The 13,790-nt window shown below is 41.9% G+C and overlaps 1 protein-coding gene across 6 annotated transcripts in view; it reads left to right on the top strand.

Moving 5' to 3' along the window:
* galnt13 (UDP-N-acetyl-alpha-D-galactosamine:polypeptide N-acetylgalactosaminyltransferase 13) overlaps positions 1-13,790 on the top strand; it is a 70,344-nt gene that overhangs the window by 30,991 nt on the left and 25,563 nt on the right. For 5 of the 6 annotated variants that reach the window (XM_042763114.1, XM_042763113.1, XM_042763112.1 and 2 more), the window contains 4 exons: positions 164-344; positions 11,908-12,047; positions 12,735-12,833; positions 13,615-13,749. In XM_042763114.1, the coding sequence (XP_042619048.1) occupies positions 164-344; positions 11,908-12,047; positions 12,735-12,833; positions 13,615-13,749 (555 nt within the window). The remainder of the gene's footprint in view (positions 1-163; positions 345-11,907; positions 12,048-12,734; positions 12,834-13,614; positions 13,750-13,790) is intronic. The other variant, XM_042763116.1, reaches the window with a different exon arrangement.

Genomic DNA, 13,790 nt, shown 5'->3' with positions numbered 1-13,790 from the left:
TGGTATTCATAAATGTCTCACATAATGATGATGTTCTGCCTTATTATATTCATAAATACATGCTGATTTTTTTTTATTATTTTTTTTATTGTAATTGTATGTGGTCAAGTTTTAAAGATCCTTCTTGATTCTAATTTTATTTATTTTGAATGTGTGTAAATAGATCTGGCAGTGTGGAGGATCTCTAGAGATAGTCACATGTTCTCATGTAGGCCACGTGTTCCGGAAGGCCACACCATACAGCTTCCCTGGTGGAACTGGTCAGGTGATCAACAAGAACAACAGACGATTGGCTGAAGTCTGGATGGATGAGTTTAAAGATTTTTTCTACATCATCTCACCAGGTAATACGCTTCAGGAAATCGCTAAAAGACATTTCACTTACTGAGACGGTCCATCACATTATATTTGGAGCTATAATTTTCATTGATATGACCAGTGGTGTAGTGGTGCCGTAAAAAGTGAGAATACTCTTCATTTATGCCTCCATTTTTTTTTTCTTATTTTCTTCTTCTTTTTTTTTTTTTTTTTTTTTTAGTGGCCCAGCAAAGGATGAACTCCATGTGTTATAAACTGTGACATGCAAGACTTGTTTTGCATATTTAGTTCACCCTAAAATGGGGCAGTATTATTTGCTGCTTGACTTCACAAAGTAAGGATCATTATGAAATGAATATTAGCCAAAGAATATGTGCAGATTTTGCAATAAATAAAAATGAAATGCAATCAAATAAACAGAAACAATTAACATTTTGTCAGAACCTCTAGTAAAAATCACATGCTATTTTATTGCATCATGATCTCTATTTGAAACAAATATTGTGATTCTCCATTTATGCAGAATTGTGCAGCTCTGCTTCTGAGTGTGTCTGACTATTTGCTCTAACCAACAGGTTTTATTATTATTATTGTTGTTGTTGTTGATGTTTCCCTTTTAATTGGCTGAGAAATCAAATGCACTGCTGGACAATAACCAATCATTTGTGTTCTATAATATTTTTCCTTTGTTTTCCTAATGACAATTTTATGTTTTGTTTATATACAAACAAGTTTATTTATTTTTTTTTTTTATCACATAATAAGGCAGAAGGCATATTTTTTTGCCAACTGTGATAAATGCTATGTCAATTAGCACTGCACTATTCAAACGCTTTTTATTACCTGGAGATGACTTGAAAAACACACATAAACCGTATATTGTCGCAATCGTGTGTTTATTGTCTTCATGTTTCTCAGTCAAAACCTTTCTTTTTATTCAGCTTAGCTACAGAAGAGATTGCTTTGGCTATGATAGCTGGATGCCTTTATCCATATTAGGGATTTTACTATTACTTCTATGTGTCAGTTTTGGACTTTCTGGCTTCGAGTATGAATGAAACACACTGCATGAGAGTGTTTATGCCTCGGTCCTGACTTCATCACTGTCTTAATTGGGTGTTTTAAGGGAATTTTGGCATGTGATTGGATTAGCTACTCATGTGCTGGACTGTCATAATTTTGCCTAATGCAGGACAACTGAATGGGATTTAGAAGTGGATATACGCAATACTGACTGATAATAAAGAAGTGAGTATATGCCATATACCTGTGTATACCATGCACTACACCACTTGCTATAACTACTTTCAACCATATCTCTTTAACTAAATGTAAAATATAGGGTAAAAGTGAAACTGAGATTTACTAGTGAAGTAGTGAATTCAGAATATGGCCCATTAAAGCAGTAACTGTATTCTCACAGGCCTTCATTAGTGTCTATATGAGGTATGGCTGTCTTTACAGAGATGCAGGGTTTTCTATAAATAGCTCATTGATTTGCATCTGTGGTCATGGTTGTTTTGAAAGGCTGTAATTATCTTATCATTTGGCCTCCTTGACCTATTGCTGTGATCTGTCATTTGCCTTCTATATCCCTGCAAAAATCCAGCACTCCTCAAGCTTACACTGACAATAGGCAATTGTAGTGCACCAAGTTTCTTCCAATCCAATTCCTTAACCACACATACTCTTATCTCACTGTTTACTTTTTGCTTGTACCTTGTCTTTATCCTTCTCTCTCACTAGTGCACACACAGAATAGAATTTCATGGACATGAATGTAATGTTTTTAGACACTTAATTGCACGTTATTTATTGAAAATGTGTAGTTTCAATTAATATTAAATGGAAGTTAAGAAGTTGTTACAACGTGTTGGTGTGTAATGTAAAATGCTCGACGAAGGCGATAACAAATAAGGCTTTTAATGATCCACGGGAGAAAAAAAGGGTACATCCAAACACAAATCCAAACAGTCTAACATCAGACATTAATAGCGGACAAAGGAATAAAGGAGAACACAGACTTTAAATAGTGAATGTAATCAGTGGGAAACAGAAACAGGTGTGGGGTTAATTAACTAAACAAGAAAAAGGAACATGACCAAATAAGGGAACAGAAGTCCATGATTGTGACAGTTGCCCCCTACCAGAACGGTGCGTCCCAGCACCGACAGAAATAGTCCAGAGGAGGGAGGGTGGGGGTTCAGGAGGCGGGTGTGGGGCAGGCAAGGGGCAGGCAATGGAGAGGGAGAATAGACCATAGTACCAGGGTGGAGTGGATGGAGGGAGGAGCCAGGGAGGAGCCCGGAGCAGGAGGAGCCAGATGGAAATCCAGAGACCAGCCAGAATAGCGGCCCATGGTGGAGTCGACGGTGGGAGGAACCATGGTGGAGAGGGAGCCGACAACACCAGGGGGCCGACTGATGGAGACTGAGCTGATGGAGGAGCCCAGGATGGAGCAGAGAAGCCGCAGAGCCAGGGTGACACCGAGGATCCAGAGGGCCAAGGCGGAGCAGAAGGCTCAGGCGACCGAGGCAGAGGCGGGGCTCCGGAAGACCACTGTGGAGCCGGAGTGACTGAGGATGGAGGTGGAGCCGGAGGGAAGGAGGAGCCTGACAGAGATGGAGGGATGTAGTGATGAGGCGAAGCCATAGGAGTGGAGTCCCGAGGGGGCGGATGGTCAACGACTGACCAAGGTGGAGCCGGAGGGATGAGGGAACCCAGTTGAGCCGGAGGGATGAGGGAACCCAGTGGAGCTGGTGGGATGACGGGCCACGGTGGAGACGAGGGAGTTAAGAGCCAAGGTGGAGCCGATGGGTCAAAGGACAGAGGTGGAGTCCAGAACTCGAAGGCTGGAAGCGGAGACAGGGGATCCTCAGGCCAAGGTGGAGTTGGAGACTGGAAGTCCTGTAGCGGATCAGAGTGCCCAGATGGCGCTGACTGAGGGTGAACTGAGGGACTGACAGGCACCAGCGGAGATGGAGCTGAGGAACTGGCTGGTTTAGGAGGAGGTGGGAGAGGGAGGCTGGGAGGGAACACAGGAGGACTTGAGCTGGACGGAACCAGAGGAAATACAGGAGATTCAGGGCTGGGCGGAACCAGTGGAGACATAGGACGACTGGGAGTTACCTCCCCAAACCAGTCTATTAAATCCATTTCAAAAATGTCCATAAGTTCCTCTGTATATGGTCCAGTGACCAGCAGCGGTGGACTGGGACTGAAAAATTGTCCCAGGCATTTTGGCCCAGACCGGCCCACCACCACATAAGATCACAAATACCACCCGTCCTTGCGCTCCCCTGCCCTGAATATGTATACCAACTCCTAGTCTTTAAAACTACTAATGCCATGTAATGTGTAAGCAAGAATCAGTGAGAGTTAACACATTAAATACTGTACTTCAAAAAAAGTGGTGTTGAATGTGAACCCTGCTTAGATGAATCCTTAAAACTCAAGACTGTGACAGAGAGAGAAAGTAAATAGGATAAATTATTGATCATAGGCGGGTGTCTTTGGTATGAGATAAACTGCCAACTTACCAAGTTATAAAGTGAACTCCTCCAATAAAGAACAAGTGATGGCATCCTGTGTGTGAGGGAGAAACACATGATCATACACATCATCATACACATGATAAATGATTGATCAAATGATCAATGCTTTCCAAAGTATAGCACTGAATAAACTGTAAACTTAGTCAAAAGGATGCTTGTGAACTCCGTTTTCACAATAATACAAGGGATCATCATCATAATATAAATAAAAAAAATATATTTTACTTAGCCGGGAAGATGTAAAACAACTAACTTAAAGGTCAACTGATTCTTGTTAACTAGTTGCTCCAACCTTTTTTAACACTGACGTTATGGCTTTCTACACCCACACACTTAGCCAAACTGCAATCATACAGTGTATAGCCTGCCTACTTTTATTGTTGTAGTGTTATCATCAACAGTTTGTCCACCACTTGTTTTTGGCTCATTTTTATCAAGGCTTACCGCAGGTTCTACCCTCACTCCCTCATCTCTGTCTCTCTCCTCTTGAGTCTCCTCCTCACTAACACTGTTAATGCCACTGCTGCCGACACCACCACCACTTTCATCAGCCACGGGAGCTGGTGAAGGTCCTGCTACTGCCGAAAACGTGTCAATTTGACACATTTGGCAGCGTCTGCCTGAAGAGCCTGTTTTTTTTCTCTCACGCAGCTTCTCTGCACCTCCTTTACATTTCTTCTCCATGATCACATTGAAACTGTGTGCAGGCAGAAATCCCATAGATGGTGCTGTTCAAAGATATGATTGGGCCAGTCCAGTGTCAATCAAGAAAACAACCAATGGGCCGCTGAGCTACGTGTTTCATGGGCTGCGTCTGTCAGAAGGAAAAAAAAACTAGCCTATGTGATATTTTTGACTAAAGTGTTTTGGGCCAGCAGCCCAGTGTCAATTGAAAAAACATTGGGCCGCCGATCTAGGCCTACCACTTTTATGGGCCTGGTCATGGAGCCGAGATAATTTTTTTTTTTTTGCAGTCTGCCCAAAAAAGCACGTCGGCCCACCGGGAAAGTGCCCGGTATGCCAGATGGCCAGTCTGCCCGTGGTGACCAGTGGCAGCTCACCCTCAGCAGCAGGAGGGTGGGCGGGGCCTCCCTCCAAGCCCTCAATCTCCACCAGTACTCCCATGATGCACGTTGTTGCCGGCTCACACACCTGGTCAGTCGCGCTCTCGAGTCCTAGCTCCGGGGCGATGATTAGCTCTGTCATCATGTCCGGCTCAGGCTCTGCAGCTGCGGTGGGCTCTGGCACTTGCTCCGTGCAGCGGGATGACAGCTGGCTGGTCTCTGGTTCGGGAGTGGGGCTGGAGATATCCTCCTCAGCGGGGCAGACGGTGAACGGAGATCCGTTATTCTCCAACACCCACTCCACTAAAGCTGGTAAAAAACTATATATATACTGTATTATTTATTGTTATCCGTGTTATATTTCATCTGCAACAGCAATGTGAACTTTTATAAACATCCATTTGGTCGTTAACTTTTAAATGCATCATTATGCAGAAAATATGAGCAGAGTTCTCCGCATGAAAGACCTGCAACGAGCTACTTCTTTACTCTCCAGTATGGTAAGAAGTGAATGGTAAATTGTGAATGAAGTGTGGAGGATGTTAACTGAGACAAGATGACTGACAGGCCAGTTTATAGTGACAGGGTGCATGTAACAGGTGCGACAGAACGGTCCTTTAAGACAGTTGTGTGACGTGAAGTATGTCCCAAAGCTTTCCTACTCTTCTACTACACACTCAAAATTGTGTACTTTTTCTTCACCAAAAGAGTACATTCTTTAAGGGTGTAGTATAAGTAGGCACATTGAGATACAGGGTTTGCTTCTTTTATTAATGGCTGGCATTGTGCTAACAGTCTGAGTTCTGCTTCGCTGCTCACTTATTTATAAACGTTCTGCTTTTCTTATCTGCATCTGGCCCCTAGGGATACCTGGGAAATGTAGTGCTATAGTGGGGTTAGAAAGCCTCAGCATCCTGTACCAGGACAATAATGAAATTAGCCTTTACTGAAACCTCTGTCAGTTCACTTGAAAGGGAAAGATTCAGGAGGAGCTCTGTCGTAATGTGGAGTTCAGGATCGGGGGATTGTTCCTGGAAAGGTGTCCCAGTGATGCTGTGTTGTGCAGACTGAAGCATGTATGCATGTGTGTGTGTGTGTGTGTGTGTGTGTGTATGTGTGTGTGTATGTGTGTGTGTGTGTGTGTGTGTGTGTGTGTGTGTGTGTGTGTGTGTGTGTGTGTGTGTGTGTGATGAATAAATAGTATGGTCTGGTATGTCTTGAGTCTACGGAAGTGGCTGTTCTGGAGAGAGAGACTGAGGTTATTTGAAAGGAAGATATTTGTGGCACAACAGAGGAAAGCTCTTACACGTTTAAAGGAATGGTCTCTGATAGCACATGCACATCTCAGAGACGTCTATTTAGCATCTGCATTTACATCTGCAAGACGTGTTTTTTGGAGTGTTTGCTCAACTGCAATATGTCTATAGGATGTTTACTATCAGATGTTTACTATCAGATCAGATGCCACCTGCTGTCAGAAAGTGAATTTTGCATTTTTATTCAGCCTGTCTGCTGTTTTTGTTTCTTTCTGATGTTTTATGTAGCATAATTTCACAAAACAAAAGTCATACCATTCTGTTTTGCTTCCAATTTCAAATGTGTTCAAACTAATTGAAATAATAATAATAAAAAACTGCTCATGCTGCATGTTTGCAGCATTTTTGTTTGGATTGTGATTAAAATGCAGTGGTTGCCTCTAATTTAAATAGAGAGCACAGGCAAAGCTTTAGTTTGAGATTTCAGAGAGTTACTTTCATTTGTATTATTTATTTATTTGATTTGGTATTTGTTTTAAAATTTCTATTTAGTTTTGTTATTTGACATATTTAAATTTCACAAAGAAATTTACAGCATTTTGTCCAAAAAAAAAGGACACTTTATCATTTCAAATTTGTCTTAAATCTAATTTTTGTAAAAAAAAAAAAAAATTGTGAGAAAATTGTATTGTGAAATCAGTATCATGAATTGTATCGCTTTGCGAGTTAAATTAATCTTTAAATCCCTAATAAATACATTTTTAAAAAGGAAGCCTGACCCGAGATCGACCTGATAAAAATTAAATGGCAATTTTCCCAAACCTAACTAGATCTGAAAGAAAAAGCAGTGACGTTTGCGCAACCTGCAGCCCTGCATGCCAGTGGCAAGTGGAGAATAAGATAAAATTTATTTGAGTAATATGGCATAACTTGCATTTAGATGGTTTTATGTATTCATTATCTGATAACAATATGCTACATTGTTCCCTTTCAGTCAGTCACTCTCGACGTCACGTCAGATCTCACTTAGAGAGACCAATCCACTTCGAGTGTAAACTAAACGATACAATGCAAATTGGCATGCAATGATTGTATCCAGTTGCCACTGATCTCAGCGTGAGTATAACTAGGCAGCAGGTGCAACGCCGACAAGTTCAGTTCGTCAAGGTCCCTGTGTCCCAGTCGAGAACATGGCACAGCAGTTCTCGGCTGCACAGGAGCAGAATGAGGCATTCCGACACGTACTGCCCCCCCGGGCAGCTGCTGCCTCCACCCGTCCACAGCACCCCAGCCTGCTTGTCGCTGAGGGCGGTCCCCTGCGTCCACCTCCGCTTCCATGCCACATCCGCAGTAGCCTCGAGCAAGGAGCAAGACTGCGGCTAAAGGTCTGGAATTCATGGCAGATTTCTTTGGTCAAGGCCCGCTCATTAGGCATTTTGACCGACATGTCAACCAATCACAGTTCGTTTCATTCAGCATCACGTTTCGGGGCGTGGAAATGTTGCCACAATAACAGGCCGGTGTGTAAAACTCACGGACGTATTTGAAAGATTCTGTGCCGTGAACTTTAAATATTTCACATACTTTTTAAACTCCAGTGTTTAGTTGACCCTGATAAGCGCTCATCGTCAAAGTTGTAAACACTACGGCTTTCTTCTTTCTTGAGGGGGTTTGGCACAATGGTATCTTTGTTTCCAGACAGAACGTTAAAATTCTGTAGAATTCAATCAGTCCGATGATGACTTCGACACTCCTGAAGTGTTTCCACTTTTGTGTCCCATATGCATCAGATGTTTAGCCAACGGTCAGTGGGCGTGGCGTCTGAGGCTGAGACTACCCCACCACTAGCACGTCAGTAGTCCCACTGGTTCAGCTTGCGCGGAGTCTGGGTGCCTGGCTACCCAATCCATCTCACTTGCTCCTGCGGACCATCAGACTTGGCTATACGATTTAGTTTGCCTGGCGTCTGCCCAAGGTCAGTGGAAGGCGGCCGATGCTCCTGTCTTACATGCTGAGATCACAGTCCTACTGGTGAAGGACACCAGGACAGCCCCTACTTCACTGTACCCAAGAAAGGTGGGCTATGACCGATCTTGGTCCTGCGTGTCTTGAACTGGGTTCTTCACTGGTAACTGTTCAAGATGATGATGCAGGAATGCATATTCGGGTGCACCATAGACCATTGCTGTGTTTCGTGTTCGAAGGACAAGCATATCATTACAAGGCCCTGCCCTTCGGACTGTCCCTGTGGCCCTGTGTCTTCACGTAAGTTGTAGAAGCAGTCCTTGTTCCCCTGAGAGAGCAGGGCATCTGCATTAACTACCTCGATGACTGGCTCATACTAGCTCAGGATCAGTTGTGCAAACACAGGGACTTGGTGCTCTCATACCTCAGTTGGTTGGGCCTTCGTGTCAAATGGGAAAAGATCAAACTCTTCTCGATGCAGAGGATCTCTTTTCTCGGTATGGAGTTGGATTCAGATAAACAGACAGCACACCTTATGTGGGAACGTGCTCAGTTGGTGTTGAACTGCCTGAATAAGTTCAAGAGCAGATCGGCAGTCCCACTGAAACAGTTTCAGAGGCTCATGTGGCATATGGCAGCTGCAGCAGCAGTCACGCTTCACACTTCAACATTGGCTCCATGGCAAAGTACCAAGGTGGGTGTGGTAATGCGCCATTCACCAGGTCCAAGTCACACTGGGCTTCCGCCAAACCTTCACCCCATGGTCAGACCTTGCATTTCTCCGGGCATGAGTGCCCCTGGAACAGGTCTCCAAGCATGCTGTGGTTTACACGGATGCCTCTACAACTGGCTGGGGGGCCATGTATGACGGGCATACAGTGTTGACAGTTTGGATGGCCCCCAACTGCACATCAGCTGCCTAAAGTTGTACAGTACGCCTTGACTTGAAACGTCTCAGATAGCACTTACGAGGGAAGCGTGTGCTGGTCCGAATGGACAACACTGCAACCGTTGCGTACATCAGCGGACAAGGTAGTCTACACTCCCGTTGCAGGCCGCAACTCGCCCGCCACATCGTGCCATTCACATTCCGGGTCTGCTCAACCGTGTACCCAACGAGCTGTCAAGAGCTGATCTCCCCGGAGAGTGGAGACTCCATCCCCAGACGCTCCAGCTGATTTGGAGATGTTTCAGAGCCTCTGAGGTAGACCTGTTTGCCTCTCCAGAGACCTCTCACTACCAGTTGTTTTACTCCCTGACCAAGGAAACACTTGACACGGATGCACTGGCACACAGCTGGCCGCAGGGCCTGCGCAAGTATGCATTTCCCCAAATGAGCCTTTAGGGAGGACGAGGAGCAGGTCCTACTTGTGGTACTAATGCTCCTTGTGACAGCCCCTCCCTGGCAGATTCCTCTGAGGAAGGAACTACAGACTCAGAGATGGGGCGTCCAGACCTCTGGAAACTTCCTGTCTGGTCCCTGGACAGGATGCAGAGGATCTAGGTGACCTACCCTAAGAGGTAGTAGACACCATCACTTCGACAGAGCACCATCTATGAGCGCTTATGCCTTGCAGTGGAACCTGTTCGTTGAGTGGTGTTCTTCTCACAGAGAGTCGTGCTGTTCTTTTTGCAGCATGGGTTGAAGCGAAGGCTGTCTCCCTCCACCCTTGAAGTCTATGTGACTGTGATTACTGTGTATCACGACCCTGTGGAAGGGAAGTCGGTTGGGAGGCATGACATGGTCGTCAGGTTCCTTGGGGGGCGAGAAGGTTAAATCCTCCCCGGCCCCCCTCTTGGGACCTGTCTCTAGTGCTCAGAGCTACTTCTGAAACACAAAAGATAATTTATCATCTGCACTGACAAAGAGCGACAGAGAGAGGAGAGGTCACAAAACATCAGAAAATATCAAGGCAGACATAAAGAGAGAAAACGCTACACTGAGGAAGAAATGCAGAAAGTCAACACTCAGCAGAAAGACAAATGCCTGACGCCTCAGCTGTCTGTCTCTGTGTGTGTGTGTCTGTGTGTGTGTGTGTTGTGCAGATATATTATCCTCTCTGCTTGAGTCACACACATAGAACAGACCAACTGTCTAGATCATCCTAAAAATGTGCATGTTTGTTTAAAATGAACTGAAATGCTAAATGGAGAATTAGAATTTGTTTGCTGATGGATATGTGTGTGATAGAAAAAAATAAAATAAAATACTGTGAGCTTTTAGTGTGACACTGGGATAGGCTCTGGTATCCCCATGACCTTAAAGAGGATAAGTGGTTTGGAGAATAGATAGGTGGAATTTTAGCATGAGCGTATAGAACCTTTACTGGAGAAAAGTGAGGGAAAGTGATGTTGAAGCTCCCTCTAGTGTCTGTAGTGAAAGATGCAGTGCTTTTAAATTGAGACGTTTGAGTTTTTGAATGTGTGATTTTATGCATATAATGTTAGTCTGAGTATCTGCCATTTTCTTAAAACAACAGCAAATCAATTAAATAATAACAATAATAAAACATCTTTGTTAATATACATATTAACAGTTCATGAACCCACCTTATTTCAGTTCTAGTTGATCACATTACTACAAAAAACAATTCTTGAAAAATATATTGTTTTTAGCATAATTGAAAGTATTAATTTAGTAAACCTATTCCTATGTGTCTTTCCTGCTGAAATAGCTAATCACTGCCAAATATGTTTGCTGGAATATGACTTAACCATCATCCTTCATCCTTATATATATATATACACAAAATCTGACACAATCCAATAAAGATGCATACCCCAATGAAGGGCTGAGACTACAGAATTTTCTCATGCAGAACACACACACACACACACACACACACACACACACACACACACACACACACACAAACACATTGTACACACACTCAGAATCACATTATAACATGAATGATGTAAATGCTGGGAAATGACTGGCAACACACACACATTATAAACACACTCAGAAACACATTATAACATGAATGATGTTAATGCTGGGAAATGTCATTTTGCCATTTGTTTTTACTTAACACCGTTAAATTAGAGTGATGTGGTGGTGGCCAATGAGTTTATATCATATTTATGTTTAAATATGTACATTATATATTTGACATATTTATGAAATTGTATGAATATAGATATGTTATAATTCAGTTTGAACTTTTAAAAAAATGACAAAATATTGATTTTTTTAATGTCTAAATTTATATTTGAATGCATAAACAAGCAAACTGAATCTTCAAGTTGGGCTAATTTTACATTTCACTTGTTAAGAATCTCCATTGGATCCTATAAGCCCTTCTAGTGGCAGTAAATATAAAATGCAATTTTTTTCCCCACCAGATGGCATCAGAGACACCCAGTGACCCAGTTTAAAGTGTATCTGTAGGTTTTTAATAGAAAAAGATGTATAATGTAGACAGATTTCTTTAAAATCACAATAATAATAATAATAATAATAATAATAATAATATATACAAATGGATCAATATAAGTTTTCTGGACTTGAGGGATTTGAGGGAACGATGAAGGTTAAATATGTTGAATATGAAGTCATTATCACTATAAATGTTCTCTTCTATCTCATAATTTTTTTCCTGGGTCATGGTTATTTACATCTATTCATTTAGCAGGCGCTTTTATCCCAAGCAGCTTACAAAAGAGGTTCATGATTTCACATTTGACTGATATGAAAGGGCAGCATATGTTGAATGTTTTGGATGTTGATTCTGTATGTTTCTCCAGGTGTGGTTCGGGTGGATTATGGCAATGTTTCTGCTCGGAAGGCTTTAAGGGAATCTCTGAAGTGTAAACCCTTCTCATGGTACCTGGAGAACATCTACCCCGACTCACAGATTCCACGCAGATATTTCTCACTTGGGGAGGTAAGAGAATTTAATTGTTTTCTTTTTTTTAGTTAATATTAATGAGGTGGGATCTGGTGCAACTTTAACAATTCACAAGATGCATGGAAACAAACTGTTTACAAGAATATATAAAAATGATCCAGCAACGCTTGTGATGAAGGGAACTTTAATACTTAAACAATACCAACGCATTTCGGCCTAAGAGCATTCTTCAGGGTATTCAACACACATCAGACATTTAAAAACACATCTCCATATTGGATTACTCATTCACAAATTTGCAACACTTAACATGCTTCACTCAAGACGTCACACTAATTAATTAGACTTAACTATCCAAAAGCAACAATCACCTAATCAGAGTAGATCCACATCAGATTAACATATACACATAAAAATGAGGAAAAATCCTCATTCGTACCTTTTCATACCTTTTCATACCAGTTTTATGTGTGGGGTTATGCCAAGACCTCTGCAATACAAAACAATTTCACTTCCTGCCCAGCCAATGTGTTCTTGTTCTGTTGAGCAGTACTACTGTTCCCCTCAATGCAGTCTGCAATTCACCAGTTATACTTTCTCATAAAACCCAAGGACAACGTTCAACTGTAAAAAACAAAAACAAACAAAAAAAACATACAGTGCTTAACTGAAAGAACACTGCATTCTATGAAATCTTAAGACTTTATCCTCTTGTGTTATTAGATCAGAAATGTTGAGACAAATCAGTGTGTGGATAACATGGGCCGTAAAGAGAATGAAAAGGTTGGCTTCTTCAACTGTCATGGAATGGGCGGCAACCAGGTAAGAAAGTTGTCAAATAAAGGATTACCGTACAGATATATTTAAATGTATTATAAATTAGTATAAGCAGAATAGATCCACCAAAAATGGAAATTCTGCATCCAACATTAATTATAGCCATCTAAACCTCTACAGTATGGTTTTCTTTTTTTCTGTTGAAAACATAATGATATGCAATGCACAATATGGACAATGCACTGGGACTGAGGCTGTAAAAGAATGCAAAAGCACCAGGAAACTATCATCCAAGTATTATTAAATCTTCTAAAGTAATACACAAATTTTGTGAGATGAACAGATTTTTAAGTCATTAACTGGTCCTAATCTTTACCTCTGAAATGCTGAAAGCAGATCTTTGAGTCAGCGGCAAACTGAGAACTCGAGATCTGGATCCGTGTGAATGGTGATCGAATCATTCCGAATGCATCTGTGAGCTAGATTAATCGATTTGTGAAAAGATAGAAAAAAAATAAATAAAATTGTTTGTGAATCATGAACATTGTAAGGACAGCTAGGGAAGATGTCAGGATTACTTAGTGAATGACAGCTTAAGTTATGATACATTTAAGGTGCTTTTGCATCTTTGTTTTAAGCTTGATAGCCACATTTATGGTTAAACTAATCCTTTACTCTTTGATGCTAAATTGTAAGATTGGCAAGTGCACACACAAGTGCTGACATGTTGATTATATATGTACATAATCAAATGTAAATGTAAATAAAGTAAGGGAGTTCATAATAATTAACAGAATTAACTCCCAGCTGATTAATCCGTTTGCAGGTGTTCTCATATACAGCTGACAAAGAGATCCGAACTGATGATCTGTGCCTGGATGCATCACGGCTTAACGGACCTGTTGTTATGCTGAAGTGCCACCACATGAAAGGAAACCAGATGTTTGAGTACGATGCAGAGGTACCTCAATATATCACACAGAATATATCACACACACCAAC

This window comes from Cyprinus carpio, chromosome A9, assembly GCF_018340385.1.
Source record: "Cyprinus carpio isolate SPL01 chromosome A9, ASM1834038v1, whole genome shotgun sequence".
NCBI lineage: Eukaryota > Metazoa > Chordata > Actinopteri > Cypriniformes > Cyprinidae > Cyprinus > Cyprinus carpio.
Note: the sequence above shows the minus strand (reverse complement) of the source record. Positions and strands in the feature narration are given on the sequence as shown.